The sequence below is a fragment of the Panicum virgatum genome, chromosome 3K (genome assembly GCF_016808335.1).
Source record: "Panicum virgatum strain AP13 chromosome 3K, P.virgatum_v5, whole genome shotgun sequence".
Taxonomy (NCBI): Eukaryota; Viridiplantae; Streptophyta; class Magnoliopsida; order Poales; family Poaceae; genus Panicum; species Panicum virgatum.
This window is the reverse complement of record NC_053138.1, coordinates 33,032,163-33,048,564: the sequence shown is the minus strand read 5'-3', so window position 1 is coordinate 33,048,564 and position 16,402 is coordinate 33,032,163. Positions and strand designations below refer to the sequence as shown.

Genomic DNA, 16,402 nt, shown 5'->3' with positions numbered 1-16,402 from the left:
GTAAACCCGTCTATCATCCCCTTCCGCCGTACTTTTTTCCTTCTCTCTGCTAAAATCCTGTTCGCATTGACATCAGCCTCCTCACCAAAATGCCCCTGCTACAATCCTCTCTCCACTCGCTGATATCCGGTCCCACATTTCATCCCCTTCATCATTTCTCCTCTTCTACAGGGTTCAAACCAACTGTAATGGCATCGTTCAGAATACATGACTTGTAATAGTATAACTCAGAAGTTGCAAATTTATAAAGGCATAGATCCAATTAACCCTATAATCTACGGGGAAAAACAGAGGGGAAAAACAGAGCCTAGAGCCCAGAGCATAATAAAAAACATATACCAAAAAGGACGAAACATAAGTTGCCTATCAACAAAATTCAGGCGCCATGAGCGGATCCACCTCCAGGATGCATCTTTTCACGATGAGTACCTCAGAATTATCAAGGAACGTGAGATTACGCAAGAAGAGAGAACTAGCGCGAGCAGGGCACATGGATAATTATCTTTGTCATTAGATGCGATAATGTGCAGCAGGATGCGTCATTTCTTAAGACAGTTGAAACAGTACTCAATTTTTTCCACAACTGAATGTAATATAACACCATCAGATGCAGCAAAGAAACATGAACAAAACTAGAGGTAGCAATTCAAAAAATCAGAATTATTCTTGGCTTGGAGCACCATTTGTTGCCTCCTCCATAGGCTCTGCTGCATCTCCTTTCTTGCCTATATTCATGAATAAACAAATGCATATGAGTAAGTCCAACAGATAATACAACTAACATGTAGACAAAAGGCACTAGAATTGTGGAACAGATAGAACATTCAAATCAAAGTAGTGTGTCACTGTTTATCGCAGAACAGACTCAGCAAGTCAGCATGGAGCTTAGAGGTGCAAAATAATGAGCTTTGAGTCTGCCTGGACAAACCTTTCTTCTTCTTTCCACCACCCTTCTTCTTGGATTTTGTCCCCAAAGCAAGCCATGCCTTTATCTCAGCATTGTCTTCAATGGATTTTGTGGGCTTTAACTCCTGTAGCGGATGTGATGTAATCTTATCCGATCCATTGGGCATCAGCAGCACAGTGAATTTTATGTGCGCAACAAGATCACCTACACGATGCAACCGCTTAGTATTACTAGTTTACTACTGTTACAATAAACAACTAGATTACAGTGACTAGAAAAGCTTTAAGAATTACAAATGAGCACACAAATCAATCTGCACCATAAACCCACAAACCTTAATAGGTGTGTAAATAACCCAAGCTGAGAAGTTTAGACATGTTGAAAAACTAATTCATGCATTCAAGTCTAAAGGATACTATTTCTCTACCTGGCTTCTCATGGAGTACTGGGTATGGCTGCAATAGCCCATGGTTCATGCATTCCACCAAGCCTAAGCGTGCACGCTTCTCTTCCAATGCCCTGTGATAAATACATGACCTCATGTTTCAATAGGCATAATCATAATAAATCGCATCAGAAAAATCGGTCTGCAGTTACTAACCTAGCGGTGAAAGGCATGATCGGGAACTTCTGGCTGATCTCACTGAAAATAAACCTTGATGCTTTCATCTTTAAGTGATAATTCTTGTCTACAGCCCTTTTGTAGATGGTGGTCTGCTTCTCATCCAATAACTTGGGCTGCCATGAATATTAACAAAAATGTAAGCAAGCAGGAAAAAGAGAAGCATCATATGCAAGTAACAGATATTCTCACCTTTCCCTCCCCAGTGCTAGTGACAATGTCAATTGCATATACTTCATTTTCTTCAAATTCAGCATCATCCACCTTAGTATCAGCATTAGAGACACTGAGCACGACTTTGTTACCATCAATGACAAATTGTTTCAGCTGATGGCTAAGAACACCTTCGACAATTTTGCAATCATAAGCAGCAGCTACTTTCTGGATTGCTTCAGTGACATCCTTGTTCTAAAGAAGATATAAACAGGGGATTAGTAACAGCACCAACAAATCAGACCCACCCACAATTCAGAAGGTAGTACTAGGTCACCAATTTAATTTTTTTTCAGATACTAGGGACAAATATTAAACCATGAACAGAGAAAGCATAAAGAATGTGCCTGGGGGCAGACAACATCATGATAGAGAAAATATAACTTGCGAAAGAGACTGTACCTTCTTCCCAGGTCTCACAAGCCTCATTGCGACTTCTGCTGCGGTGTTGGCAGCAGCAAGAACATCAGCTGCTCTTCCAGTGACCGGCCCATTCGTAATTACATGAGTATGAGCCACCACAGCAATAAAACCATCAATGTGACAGCCCATATCTCTGTCAAATGAAAAGATAATTGTTAGGATCACAATATAATTCCCCAAAAAAGAAAATTACAGAACAAGTTGGAGCAAGACAATTCAATTACATTTTAACCATATCATTTTCTTCCAGAACTGCCTCATCAGTGGCAAGCGGTGAGAAATGGCAGACTGTGTTATTCACAGATACACAGGTTGGGAAAGCAATGCCCCTTTCAATCTTCCTCTTTGCATTCTTGTAGACATTCCCAGTTTGCCTATTCCCAAGAAAGAAGTCCATGTAAGGATGCAAATTAGCAAGCAAGTAGCATAAAGCAAATGAAGGCACAAGAAGATTCATTACTCTCTAATGAAAGCATCACCCTTCTCACAAAGGTCAACAATCTTGGCTTTCGGCTTGCACTCAGATACAACCAGCTTCAGAGCGTCTGTTCCAAAAGGGTCAAAATACTTAAGCATTGCCTTTCCAATACTACTATGAACCATCATGCTAGAGCAAGCACAATCACCCAACCACATACTTAATACCATAACCTTAATAGCTTACATCTATGATCTATCAGCGAACATCAAGAAAAGCATGCTCTCATACTTAAACTCCATACAATACAGAATACAGAGAAAAAAAAACACTTCCAAAGAAAATGGAGCAGGCAGATAGTGCCGTACTACGAGTATAAACCTCCTCTGGAACCCACAACTGATAAGGCCACACAACTGAAACCAGAAACCAAACACTACCAATTTCTATATCTCAAAAACTGCCATCACAGTCAATATGAACAACTTTGACATATCAAGCCCCATTTCTCAAAAACTGTCATCACGATCAATTTTAACACCAGAATAAATGCATACATAGCTCACCAAACAGCTAAATCCAGCTACAGCTAAGAATTTTAAAATAGACCAGCAGCAGCCGACCCTAAAAAATCCAAACACTGCCCTTCTATCTGAGAATACCATACAATCCCCAGGCACGCGGCAGCAACAGACAGCAGGTCAAACGAACAAATGATAAGGTTAGCGAGAAGGCAAGGTAGAACTTACTGTTGAGGATTTCGGCGGCGGCCTTATACTTGGTGACGACGTCGTTGGATGCGAGGTCGAGCTCCTTCTCCTCCCGGACCTCATCGTCCGACGACATCTACAGCACAAACCAGCACGAACAACACCCAAAGCGATCAGAAATCTCGAGAAAGTGACAGGAGCCAAACGAAAAGGGGCGAATCAAGCACGGGGAGCGTGGAAGGGGACGGAAAATACTCACTGCTTCGATCCGAGGCGGGGGACGTCGGCGGCAGGGAGGGGAGTCGCGGCGGCGGCGAAAGCGGTGGTGGCGGCGGCTGGGGTGAGAGGTTTAGGTTTAGGGTTTGGGCTTCGGGAGGGGGGGTTAGAAATGGAGGCAAGGCAGCGGGGCTGGGGTGAGGCGGCGGCGTCTGGCTAGGGCTTAGAGTGGAGGCTCGCGTCTCGCTGGCGAATGGGGCCGGGTGCCGGCCTTAGCGAGGTTGGCACCTCGCCGACGGGTGGGACAGGAGGTCTGGAGGTGAGATCGTCATGGCTGGGTTCTGGGCCGCGCCTATAGTTGTCTATTAGGCCCGCCTGGCACGGACCCGGGCTGGCCCGGGCACGACTTGATCGGGTCTGGCCGGGCACGACGAGGATACCAGGCCGTGCCGTGCCACCCGTCGTGCTGGGTGGCAGCCCAAGCACGAGCCCACAGGCCGTTTTCGTGTCGGGCCAGCCCGTGAAGCACGGCCACAATAGCGTGCCCGGGCCAGCCCATGGCTTGTTATTTCATCCACCACTTCACCGACTCCACATTTCATTTTACATCCAAAAATAGACACACAAAAAAAAGTAAAAAACACACAAGCAATCAAATAATCAAAATTTCACCCCTTCATAGTATAAAGTTCATAACAGGGGTGATGGATGAATTATAGATCTGTTTTAACACTTAATCTGTGTGATCAAGTGTAGCTGCCTCATTAAAAACTTTCCTAGGTAAAACTCACCCTTGTGAGAAACCCTAGGAAGGAAAAAAAAGAGTACAGCCTAGATCTATAATTCAAGTTTAATTGTTCATTACATTACATCACATAATGAGTTTATTACAAGAATGATCAATAGATGCACACTCTCACACACAGATGCAATGCAATCTTGGTTCTTGCAGTTTTGCTTGCCATTTCCCAAAAGCTCAAAAGGCCATCACTTCATCATGTTCCCTAGACAGATGGCGCAGACGCAGTGGTAGAGACAGTCCTAGCAAGCAAACGATTTTGCATTAGAGATTTGATCAACAAAAATATGAATGCATCAGCCAAGTTGTTAGTGACTTACTGATTTTCATCAAATTGCTCTTCTTCTCCCAGCAGGTCCTTGTTCTGCATTCTCCAGCTCCATCACCTCCTTCTCAATGTCGTGTTGTGCCCTTGCATCACCCAGCTCCCAGTCCTGGACACAGGTTAACATCTCCACCGTTTGAGGCAGCAGTCGGCGGCGGCGCTCCTTGATCACCCAGCCAGTTAGACTAAAGCAAGACTCTGAAGAAACAATAGATACTGGAACAGACATTATATCTCTAGCAAGTATGGACAAAATGGGATATATACACTTGTGCTCCTGCCACCAACTTAGAATGTTAAAGTCATCATCAAAACAGGTGACAATATCACTGTCCAAGTAAGAAAGACAACTCAGAAACAACTGCTATATGAGGAGCAGATGCAGATGCAGATGCAAGGGGAGTTGAAGAATTAGAGGCAGCATTCCCATATATCTTACCCCATGTTGTTCTTTTCTTACCAGAAGATCATGTTGCTTGAGAGGGCCTTTTGCAATCGAACTGCACCAAACTTGGTTTCATATTTGTTAAAAAGTCTGTACAATTCAGTTCTTACCTCACTGAAGTAGTTGGAATAATCAGTTCCAATGGTCTGAGAAAGAAGTTGAAGAACATTCTGAAAACCTCTCATTTTGGCTCTAGGATTCAAGATAAAAGCAAAGGAATACAAAAGAGGTATGTTGTGCCAGTACTTGAGGAACTTTAGTTTTATAGGAGTAACAATATTAATTAGCAATGGATCAGACTCTTTGGCATGCAAATGACCAGCAATGTCAAGAATATGGTGCAGCATCAAAGGACTGGTTGGATAGTAAACACCAGATAAAGCAACAGTTGAATCATAAAATAGTTCAAGAAAATTCATCATCTCAGCAACAGCCCAATGACCATCACTGAGTAGTGGCTCACCATTAACCAAACCATAATTAGCACCAATGAAGATCTCGAAGATCTCGTCGAAGTCCTTCCAGGCACCAGATCTATGCTTGTGCGTGCTAGTGCCAGTAGAGACGGATGGAGTCGAGGAAGGCATCACAGCAGGAGGGTTCCCAGCACCTACACCTCCAGCACCACCGGCATCATCACCGCCATCAACATTGATTGGAGCACCAGAGGTACCGAACAATGCCTCGCCGCCAGATGCCAGCTCATCCTCATCGTCGCCGGGAAGCCTACATGCTCTGAGGTCATCGTTGATGGTGTACTCATCCCTGTCGTCCATCACGACGACCTCCTCGGGCCTCCTCAACTCCGTTCCTCAACGACACGCGGCCTTGCGCCGCAAGAGCTAGCAGCAGCACAAGACCTGCAGCCATTGTGACACCCCAGCCCAGGGCTTAATAGGATTAATAGGATATTCATACCAACAAGTTGCAACTTCTTTTCCGGAAGCCGGTCTCCAGAAAACTTCGAGGTTAAGCGTGCTTGGCCCGGAGCAATTTGGGGATGGGTGACTGACCGGGAAGTTATTCTCGGGTGCGCACGAGTGAGGACAAAGTGTGCAGAAAAGACATGTGTTGGTCTGTGAGGGCAGTCTATGTTATAGAAAGCTGTCAGATGTAAGCGGGCCCGACCTCGGGGAGGCGGGATGTTACAGAATGGTATCAGAGCCGACTCTCGTGGTTTCACGAGCACGTACGGGCGTAAGTGCGGAGGCATGAGCACGGGCGCGTCGGGGCGCAGATGCCACCGGCATGTGCACGGGCGCGTGGCGGGTCAGTGCGCGGGCATCTGGGATGCGCCGTTGGCACTGGACGCACGAACGTGGCACAGTGACCATTGGCACTGGACGCACGGACGTGGCACATGAGCTGCTGGCATTGGACGTTCGGGACATGGCCAAGAGAGGACGTTCCTGGCTTGGGATTGACCGACGAGGACATCGGTCTCTTAAGGGGGTGAGATTCTGTAACGTCCCGCCTCCCCGAGGTCGGGCCCGCTTACATCTGACAGCTTTCTAGGACATAGACTGCCCTCACAGACCAACACATGTCTTTTCTGCACACTTTGTCCTCACTCGTGCGCACCCGGGAATAACTTCCCGGTCGGTCACCCATCCCCAAATTGCTCCGGGCCAAGCACGCTTAACCTCGGAGTTTTTTGGAGACCGGCTTCCGGAAAAGAAGTTGCAACTTGTTGGTATGAGTATCTGTCGGTACCCCAGGACTGGAGTACCCCTTCTTGCTGTGTCTAGGCAAGGGCCTTGTAGTATTCCTGACTACGTCCAAACAGCCGGACCCCTGTGGTCCGGAGTCCTGATCTCTTGGCAACGGTTCCGGACCTGCCTCACGACTGGGAAAGATCCGGGAACGACGCGTGTCTCGGAAGAGGCGGGCAGCCCGAACAGCCGGGGCTCCGGACCTCCCGAGTGGTCCGGACCCTGCGGAAGTCCCGGACCCCTCATGGGGTCCCGGACCCCTTGTATGGTAACCGGACCCCTCGCTAAGGGAAGAAGTCGACGCCCTGCCTTGGGGTGGTCCGGAGCCGACACGTGTCTACAAGCACGGACACGTGTACAAGGCCGCTTGGTCTCCATACTAAGCCCCACCCACCACTGCATTTATTGTGGTAGGTGGACGCCCGCATTGATGCAGTAGAAGCCGAGGCGATTCTTTGACTAGGGGGCACTATTGATCGCGTATTACCAAGGTGCATAATGGAACCGCTGGCGCCACCCACGCCGCGCCTGTCAGTCTGCCATAACAGATGGATACGACGGCTCAACTCCACCCATTATGATGCCTACATAATAGCCTCAACAGGTCACGCCGCAAGCTACGTTCCCCCAACGGTCACCTTGCTGACGGGACAAGAGAAGACCTCCTTTCGTCAGAGAGCCAGCAGCGCATGGAAGCATATCGGAGGAAAGATTCGTAACCACTGTAGTCATTTGAGTACTCTGCGCAGTATGTTGCACAGCACGTTGGGCCCACTTGTCGGGGCTCCAACGTCCAGTGTATCCGCACCCCCTTGGTCTATAAAAGGGGGGCGCCGCTAGAAGAAAACCTCAGACTGGGTGAAAGCTAAGACCCGGCAGAGGATAGGTTCATTCACAACCAAGAACAATACTTCTCCCAGTGGACGTAGGGTATTACGCTCCGGCGGCCCGAACCACTCTAGATCGGGTGTTCTTGCGTGCTCGCCTCAGTGCAAGATTAGCCCAACTGCCTAGTACTCCCCCGAGAACTCCCTCACTGGGAAGAGGTGGGTGCGTTCCGCCACCCGGCTGTGGGTACCCTAGAAATCCCGCGACATTTGGCGCCGTCCGTGGGGAGTCAGGCGCAGGCTGGATCTGCAGACTTCAGGGGCTGTGTTCATCCTCTGCAATGGCGAACGAGAAGATGAAGGAAGGCAGGGCGTCACCCACGCCACATGCCGTGGCACTAGGGCACCAACGCCCACGGTGCGGCGGCGCATGGCAGCGGCGTCTGTTGTGCGTCGCCACTGCGACACCTCGGAGCCGGCGCAGCAACGCATGGCGGAGGCGCCGCTGGGCGCTGCTACCCCTATGTCGACTCAAGGTTTTCTCTCAAGCAACGGTCATGCTTCCTCTGCGGCGGTATGGCGTCGGCTCAAGGCTTTCTCTCAACATGGAGCCTGGAGCCGATGGCCATCCTGGAGGAAGTTGATCGTGTCGTCGTGTCATCTCCGGCACCACCCGAGGTGCTTGGTGCTGCTGCAGACAGGACCCCGCCAGGCGCGGGGGCCCCTGGTGCGAGCACCAAGGACAAGCCAGCGAACGACCGCCCTTCTCCACACTCCGTGCTCGTCCATACGGGCACACATTTTCCCGCTGCGCCAGGGCGGAAAGCCAGCTCCTGCCGCAGCGGAGGGCGTTCCGGCTGGCTCCCGGTGGCGGACGGCGGCGGCAGGGGGCCTCTTCCATTCAAAGCCAAAGAATTTGTCTCGTGCTACCTAAGCATATGACAGCTCTTAGGCAAGGAGTGGCCCCCCGAGCTCCCGAGGTGATGCTAGATGATGCAGTTCAGGCACATCTAGGGCGCCTTCGCCACCGACAACTATGAAGAATTCAGGAGTGGCCGTACCACTTCCAGCCGGAGAAGAACACGATGTATAGCATGCAGCCGTAGGTTACTCCTAAGAAAAGATTAAGAGAGTTCCTCCTTTGTAAAAACGTGGCGCCTACGTGTGTGTCCATAGCGGTCAAGGTCTGACCTTGTAAACCCGACCTATGGCCCTATCACGCAAACAGGCAAAAAGCGGTCCGGAGCGGTGGAGATCCGACCTCGTAATCCCGACCTCTGATGTATACTGTGATAACCACAATAATAAAGGAGATTTATTTTCTTAGTCATATCTCGACTCCACCCTGATTACATTCTTTCGTTCTGGTTGGTTATTTCTTGGTTAACCGTCTCTTCCCCCCAAAACAGAGTCTTTTCTTTTGCTGTTAGCAATCCAAGTTAAGTTGCCGGCTTGAACTCAGGTGAGGACGCCCCTTCTAGCTGGAAGGCAGTCCGGACCCCTAAAGACCTGCTCTGGAGAAGTGGTACTCGTATCCTGGGGTAGAGGAGCTCCGCGTAGCTTAGCCTGGTAATGTACCCTAAGTTTATGTACTTCACTACCTTGTTACAAGTACTCTAGTATCCGAGACTGCTGTCCTTAGAGGTCCCGGGCTCTCTTCTAGTATAAGGCTTGGTTTCTTGCACCTTACTATGAGGTCCGGTGACATATTCCTTTGGTTCGTCAGCAATAATCCAAGTCCACTCTGGTGGCCCGCTCCGGCGGAGACCGCTCGCCACGGTCGCTCCAAGTCCACTCCGGTGGCCCGCTCCGGCGGAGACCGCTCGCCACGGTCGACTCAAGTCCACTCAGGTGGCCCGCTCCGGCGGAGACCGCTCGCCACGGTCGCTCCAAGTCCACTCCGGTGGCCTGCTCCGGCGGAGACCGCTCGCCACGGTCGCTCCAAGTCCACTCCGGTGGCCCGCTCCGGCGGAGACCGCTCGCCACGGTCGCTCCAAGTCCACTCCGGTGGCCCGCTCCGGCGGAGACCGCTCGCCACGGTCGCTCCAAGTCCACTCCGGTGGCCCGCTCCGCGCGGAGACCGCTCGCCACGGTCGCTCCAAGTCCACTCCGGTGGCCCGCTCCGGCGGAGACCGCTCGCCACGGTCGCTCCAAGTCCACCCCGGTGGCCCGCTCCGGCGGAGACCGCTCGCCACGGTCGGCAAGAGCCAGGTCCGGGAAGTAGTGCTTGCTCCCTGAGCGATCCGAAGTCTGTGTAGCCGCTTAGCTTGGTTCCATACCCTAAGCCTACACCTTCATCGCCCTGTGGAGAGCACTCTAGTACCTGAACCTGGCAACAGGTGTACCGGCCTCAGGGGTCCGGGACGCTCGCTCTCTCCATAAGCGCACCAACGTAATCAAGTTGCGTAGAAACACATCACGGTAGTGGTCCCACCCGCGGGTTCGTACCTCGCCTCAGTGCAAGATTAGCCCAACTGCCTAGTACTCCCCCGAGAACTCCCTCACTGGGAAGAGGCGGGTGCGTTCCGCCACCCGGCTGTGGGTACCCTAGAAATCCCGCGACAATATCCTATTAATCCTATTAAGCCCTGGGCTGGGGTGTCACAGCCATGGCCCATGAAGAAGGGGGATTAGGGGGGAAGGGAACTCAAGATTCAAGATCCAAAACCACGAACAAGAGAATCGAGAAGTTGAGGCCTAGATCTAAGAACTAGGGGTTAGGGTTAGGGTTACCTGCGCAGCCGGAGCCCAAAGCCGAAGAAAGACGAGGGGGGATGGCCAATGGCGGCGAGATGCGTGCATGTGGAGGAGAGGCCGAGAGAAAAAGGGAGAGGAGGATCCGACGTTCGAGGGTGGCCGGAGTCCGGGGGTCGGAGTCGGCAGAGGTAGGGTCGAGCAACCCAGGCAACGAGAGGAGGGAGCCCCGAGCCACGAGGGCTCGAGACGGCGAGCAGGCGAGGCGGCGAGTACTGTGATCTACATCTACTCACTGTCACCGGAGACGAGGGAGGCGAGATGGCAAGCGGTGGCGCGGCGGAGGAGCCAGGCGAGGCGAAGTCGCAAAGAGGCGGGGGGGATTCAGGCGTTGCGGCTGCGGGAGATGGGGGATGGGATTAGGGTTAGGGTTGGGAGCGCGGGGGGGGGGGGGGTTTATTTGGCCGGCGGCCTGCGGGCTCCCCCCTCCACCCGCTCCTGACCGTTGGGGGGCAGCGGGCCTTAAATGGGCCGGCCTGCTCCCCCCGTGAGCGCCGGGCTGCCCGACGTGCTGGGGTGGCGGCCCAAACCCGGCACGACCTACCGGGTCATGCTGGCCCAGGCCTGAATCGGCACGGGCCGGGCCGGGCTTGGGCCGGGCCAAAAAATCGGGCTATCGGGCGGGCTTGCGGGCTGCGGGCCAAATGGAAATCTTTGCTGTCATATTAGTGTATACTAAGCATAGACGCACGTGCGACACGCACGTTATTTAAGAATCTAATTAGATTTTAATTCAAAAGTGTATTTATTTAAATATTAATTAAATTAGCATTCAAAATAAATTCTAAAAACATGTCTCTATATGTCAAAGACGCACACTTTTTCGGCTCCTCATTCGTCCACGCAATCAAAAAAAATATTAACCACGTGATGGACATCGTACGGTCCTAGTAACTTCCGTGCCGGTCGCCCCCTCGCCCTGCTCGAATCTTCTGGCGTCGTCCCGTCTCGCGTGCTCCCCTCCCCTCCCCTCCCCTCTTCCTCTTTCTGCACTCTTTGCCTCTCTCTCGTACTTTCTCCTCTAACGAACTCTTCCGTCAATAGCTTCAACCTCCGCGTGCAGCTGCTGAAGGTGCTCTCCTCAACAGCTTCACTGGTCTTGGCATCCACCAACGGCGAGCCTCTTCATTCCCTCAATCTGGTATGATCATTTCCTTCCCCTTCTTCAATGCTTAGGTTTTGATAATGGCCGCCAACCTCTGTTTCCTGCAGATGTGAGCCACCCAATCCTAGGTCCCTATTAAATTCCCCCCAGCCGTTTGAATCATTCACTCTGCCACAGATCCAACTTCATCCATTCAGTTCTACAACAGGCGCTTAGATTTGTTTTGATAATGACTGCCTACCTCCATTTCGTCCTTTTGCCCAAACTTTTCTTGCTCCTCCACATGTGCGCCACCCAATACTAGGCCGCATATTAAATTCCCCCAAAGTTGTTTGAATTAATTCCCCAATGTTTCGACCAGTTTAGATTTAGCTGCTGTTCTACTACATACTAGGTCCCTACACTAGCTGCTCCCCTAGCTGCCATTCTACTTCATATTCGATCTTCGTCACCAAATTTACCAGCAGTTTTTCTTTATGCGCAGGTTGGTGTAACTGCTATTTTGGTTCACATAATTGTATAGGCAACGACAAGTACTCCCTGCAGGCATACTTAAACAAACATTAGTTGCATTCATCCTTAAAAACAATCAAACACGACTTCACTTTCCCCTCTAATCTTAACTGTTCTTTAAAAAACGAGATTAAAAAAAACAAATACTTCGCATTCCTCTGCATGACAGCTGCATACTAAATAGCCACATATTGCCAATTTGTTACCATTTTCTCAATTTAATTACTAATTCTGTGATACATTTACCTTCTACTATGTGTGCTACACAGTAAGAGATGACCTGTTCGGAGAAAAAAATCCAGTAGAATTGGTCGCATTTTCCACATCAACTTTGACATTGCTGGTAATCTACTATTGACATTCCTGAATGCTTTCTAATAATTCCAATTGCATTCTTTATTTTCCCCAACCCATATGGTTTCAAATAGAAATGTCAAATACATGGCAAGCTGTTGTCCATTTACCTTTTGCCAGAATCATAGCTAATTTAAATTAATAAAAAAAATTAATAATAAAACCTGCACTTATATGTGCACCCTATCTGTATATATAAACTTAAACTGGATTGGCAATAACAATAGGCATGTTGTATCCTATTAATAGAATTCAAGTGAACAACTTGCTGAAATTATTGTGACATATATACTGTTACTTACCTTCCTGCAGTTTTCAAACTGAAAACTCTATGCCCATTCAGACTTAATATTCCTTATTCTTTCCCTTTGCTTACACTGAATCGGCCTCCTAAAGTTACATGTACTAACTTCCTGCTGTTTAGTTAAATTTGCTTTTCTAATTCCTTTTGTCTGATACACATTTCTACCTTTTACTTTTTCTCTCTTTCCTTTGATTGTATTTATCTTTTTTTTATTTTTCTATAACTTTTGTACAATAGCTCTACAAAGCAGAGGTGGATCATCTGGCACTGTTACAAGAACACCATGTTTGTAGATGGACCATCTCCAATCGCACTCCTCCATGCTGCGGCTTCCGAATGCCGTTTACCATATGCATCTCTCATCACTGAGATTGCAGACAACTCGACAATATTATGTGGCATTGAATTATGGGCCATAATCTCTAATTTCAGATAGCTCCGCCAAGTTAAGTTCAGAGAAATTCGCACATCATTTAACCTCACATTGCAAGCAAATGGTAAAACAAAGCAATTTTTCCGCTATATATTACAATATTTCAGTAACTCATATTCAATCCGTACTAATTATTAATATTTTGTCTTTAAGGCTTCATCTTCAAACGTCGCACTTGGACTAATAGATCTTGGTGATGAAATGGAAACAGCTTTAGCAAAACTTCAGCTAGCCATTGTTGCAAAACCAATCACATCCCTTCCACCAGTACCAACTGTTTCCGATGTTGAGGCCATGTTTGCACGACATTATCCAGCATCACCCAAACCAATGGACATATCCTGCTTTCCACCAGATTTTATCTTGCAATTTGATGACAAAACAAGCTATGACACAATCCTTAGCTACCAAATCCTCACTGATAACAACTACACATTTTCCTTAGCACCATGGTCTGATGATGCAAGATGCCAAACCCAAGCATGGAGTGTTCCAGTAACAATAGATATCCATGGTATACCTCCCCATGCATTTCACATGAAAAGCCTTTCCGTCCTGCTTGATCCTTACTGTGACATCGAAACCTATACCATGGACAAAAAAAAAAACAGGTATCTGTACCGTTGAAGGCGATGCATTAAATGTTAATTCCATTCCAACGACAGGTTTTCTTTCATATCCACGTCGTTCTGGATATGAAACAGTGATACATACATTTCCTGTTACTATGAAAACTAGCTATCTATGCCTAACAAGAACGCCTCTGATTGGCAATATCATCCTTGTCGCGCCTTACATCCGCACAAAGAAAATTCATCTCACATTAAAGGTAATTATTATCACTCCATTATAGCAATAATTTTGCCACAACCACAACCTAATCCATAACTCTTTTGTACCAGATCAAGAAAAAGAAGTGGATTCAGACATGGTGAGGGAATGCAATAGAGTTGTGTTTGAAGGTCAGCTACATTTTTCCTCCTAAAAAAAAGAATACATTTCTTTCTGTATAGCTACATTCTTATGTACAGATCAATCACCATTACAGCTGAAATGGAAGATGAAAGAAGGATGAAAAACTTTCCTACCTTCCATGGCTTCGCATATTCAGGAGAAAGTTCAGACGACGATGACCCAAATGAAGCCTACTATTATGCAGGTGGATTTACTAAACTTTTTATATACAGCAAACAATTCCAAGCATCAACATCTGAATCCCATTTAATCATTGCAGATTCAGATCGCGAGCCAAAGAACTGGTAATTAATAAACAGGTACTTTTCTTATTACAAATCACTTTAATTTACAATAATACAGATCTGACAATTCACACTAATCAATCAACTTTCAGGCTCGCAGCAAGTCACAAAACTACCTAGTTCTGCAACAATGAACAAGATAACATCTAATATTATGACCGAAGCCCAGACGACTCATCTTTTGATACTTGTGTGCGTGCGTGCGTGTAATCCCTGTATCTATGTATGTGTCGATGTACGTATCAAAACTTTTACTGTTAATATATTCGCATGCTCAGGAACTTACCAAATAAAATTATTATTATTCTTACTTGCCAAAGATTATATACATACAATTACAAAACACATGGGCGCGCGCAAAGTACTCGTATCATGATAAAGGCCATTGCTATCTCATAAGTAAATTTAAAAGTGTATTTAGTCAAGCATGTAGTGGGTAGTTGTTCAGTGCCTAATTTGATTTGATAATATTGGTCAGTAACACAACCAGGTGCTCAATATTAGAAGTAATACTGAAAGTGTGAAAGCTTGTCTGGCATATTTCCTCAAGAATTCTTAAAAAAAAAAGAACAACATGCAGATGGAGACACACCTAGTCGAATGCAAGATTGACCAAAGCTTCGATTACCTGATTACGGCTGGTGGACACTCACGCCGAGAGCAACAGACCCATCGGCAGGGTACGGTCTCCGTCAGACAAGCCAATCCTAATCCATCTCACATCCAAGCAGCTACCACTGAGCTCTCATCTGCTCCTAGTGCTATGGGTCACCACCGCCACTACCAAAGGCAACTCGGATGCTTCTCTTTTTCTTCCCCTCTACCCGTGATGGCCGCGGGACGGCACCGGCCTGGAGAATGGACCGAGCAGCAACTGCATGGCGGCGTGCTCCTCTGAGGGCTTCTTGCCGCTGCCGCACTCGACGGGACCAGCTGTCATCACACCGCCGAGGACGCCCGGCGGCTTCGGGAGAACACACTGCAGGGACATCGGTGTTGTTTGGTTTTCCTAGCACACACAAGCCGAAAAAAACTCGCATGTATAGAGTGCTAAATGAAGTCTATTTACAAAAATTTTTTAGGGATGAGTATAACTTTTCGCAACGAATTTAATGACAGTAATTAATTGATAATTGGCTACAATGATGCTACAGTAACCATCCTCTAATCACGCGGTCAAAGATCTCATTAGATTCTTCAGGTTTCCTAGCGCAGAGGTTCTGGAGTTGTTTTTGTAAACTGGCTTTATTTAATACCGTAATTAGCGGTCAAAGTTTCCTAGTACTCCCTAGCGCGGGGAACCAAACAGGGCCATTATGGTGGCACGTTCTAGTGCAGCACGCGGCAGATGGGGGAGGGTTGGGCAGTGCGATGAGCGGGCGAGCGTAGTGTCGTGCGTCCCTAGGCTTCAAGGTCATCACCATTGATTAGAAGTATATCGAGCATCCCACTGGAGAAGATAGGTGGTGTCGTGGTTCTTCTAATCTTGTTGCCTCCAACTTTGGTCCACTTCAAATTATCATCTTTTGCGTACACAGCCTTCCAATCATCCTTTGACATCGTCATCACCTTCTTCGTCGGTTGCTACTGCCTCTGTCCTTATTGAATTCCCCTTCATCCAGTGCAGAACATGTACCAAACTTCTGCTCCATTGCAAGGTGCATCAAATTATCTTTCCAACAAGTGGTCATTCGCCCCAATTGGACTCCAGATAAAGAAATTATGCTTGTTTTATTACAGTGCTGCAATCTGTCCAGAGGAATTTCAGAACGCGCAGTGTTGAAAGATTTTACCATAACTCTTCGCACCGATCTCCACAGTTGATGGTTCTTGATCCGTTGGAAAGAAGACTTGATGGAGCTTCAAAATAATCTATTATTTGCTCATGGCACTTTTCTGATCTTGGACGAAAAACTCATCACAATAGTAACACTTCCTAGATGATGATGATCGCACGATTTTCTTCGCGGGCATGCTTCATACCTATTGCTTGAACAAACAATTCTTCCCGAAAACATTAGTCTTTAAAATTAATTGACACGGAGGCGTAACTTATTTATCAT

At 47.9% G+C, this 16,402-nt stretch overlaps 1 protein-coding gene and 1 long non-coding RNA gene across 6 annotated transcripts; one reads left to right on the top strand and one right to left on the bottom strand.

Moving 5' to 3' along the window:
* Nucleotides 1-491: 491 nt before the first annotated feature.
* Nucleotides 492-3,749, bottom strand: LOC120699042 (ERBB-3 BINDING PROTEIN 1-like). The gene is made up of 10 exons (XM_039982906.1): nt 3,553-3,749; nt 3,333-3,429; nt 2,626-2,710; nt 2,390-2,539; nt 2,145-2,298; nt 1,722-1,937; nt 1,509-1,645; nt 1,335-1,426; nt 929-1,111; nt 492-725 (listed from the first exon to the last, which is right to left on the bottom strand). The coding sequence occupies exons 2-10, from the start codon at nt 3,427-3,429 to the stop codon at nt 661-663; spliced, it is 1,179 nt and encodes a 392-aa protein (XP_039838840.1). The 5' UTR covers nt 3,553-3,749; the 3' UTR covers nt 492-660.
* A 7,566-nt stretch (nt 3,750-11,315) lies between these two features.
* Nucleotides 11,316-14,652, top strand: LOC120699041. Of its 5 annotated transcripts, XR_005685167.1 has the most exons (8): nt 11,323-11,512; nt 12,259-12,332; nt 12,885-13,144; nt 13,234-13,909; nt 13,983-14,042; nt 14,129-14,239; nt 14,315-14,354; nt 14,432-14,652. It is a non-coding gene; the product is annotated as an uncharacterized LOC120699041 (long non-coding RNA). The 5 variants fall into 5 exon arrangements; XR_005685169.1 differs by having other exon boundaries at nt 11,319-11,512; nt 11,961-12,332; nt 12,885-13,909; XR_005685166.1 differs by having other exon boundaries at nt 11,321-11,512; nt 12,885-13,909.
* Nucleotides 14,653-16,402: the final 1,750 nt, after the last annotated feature.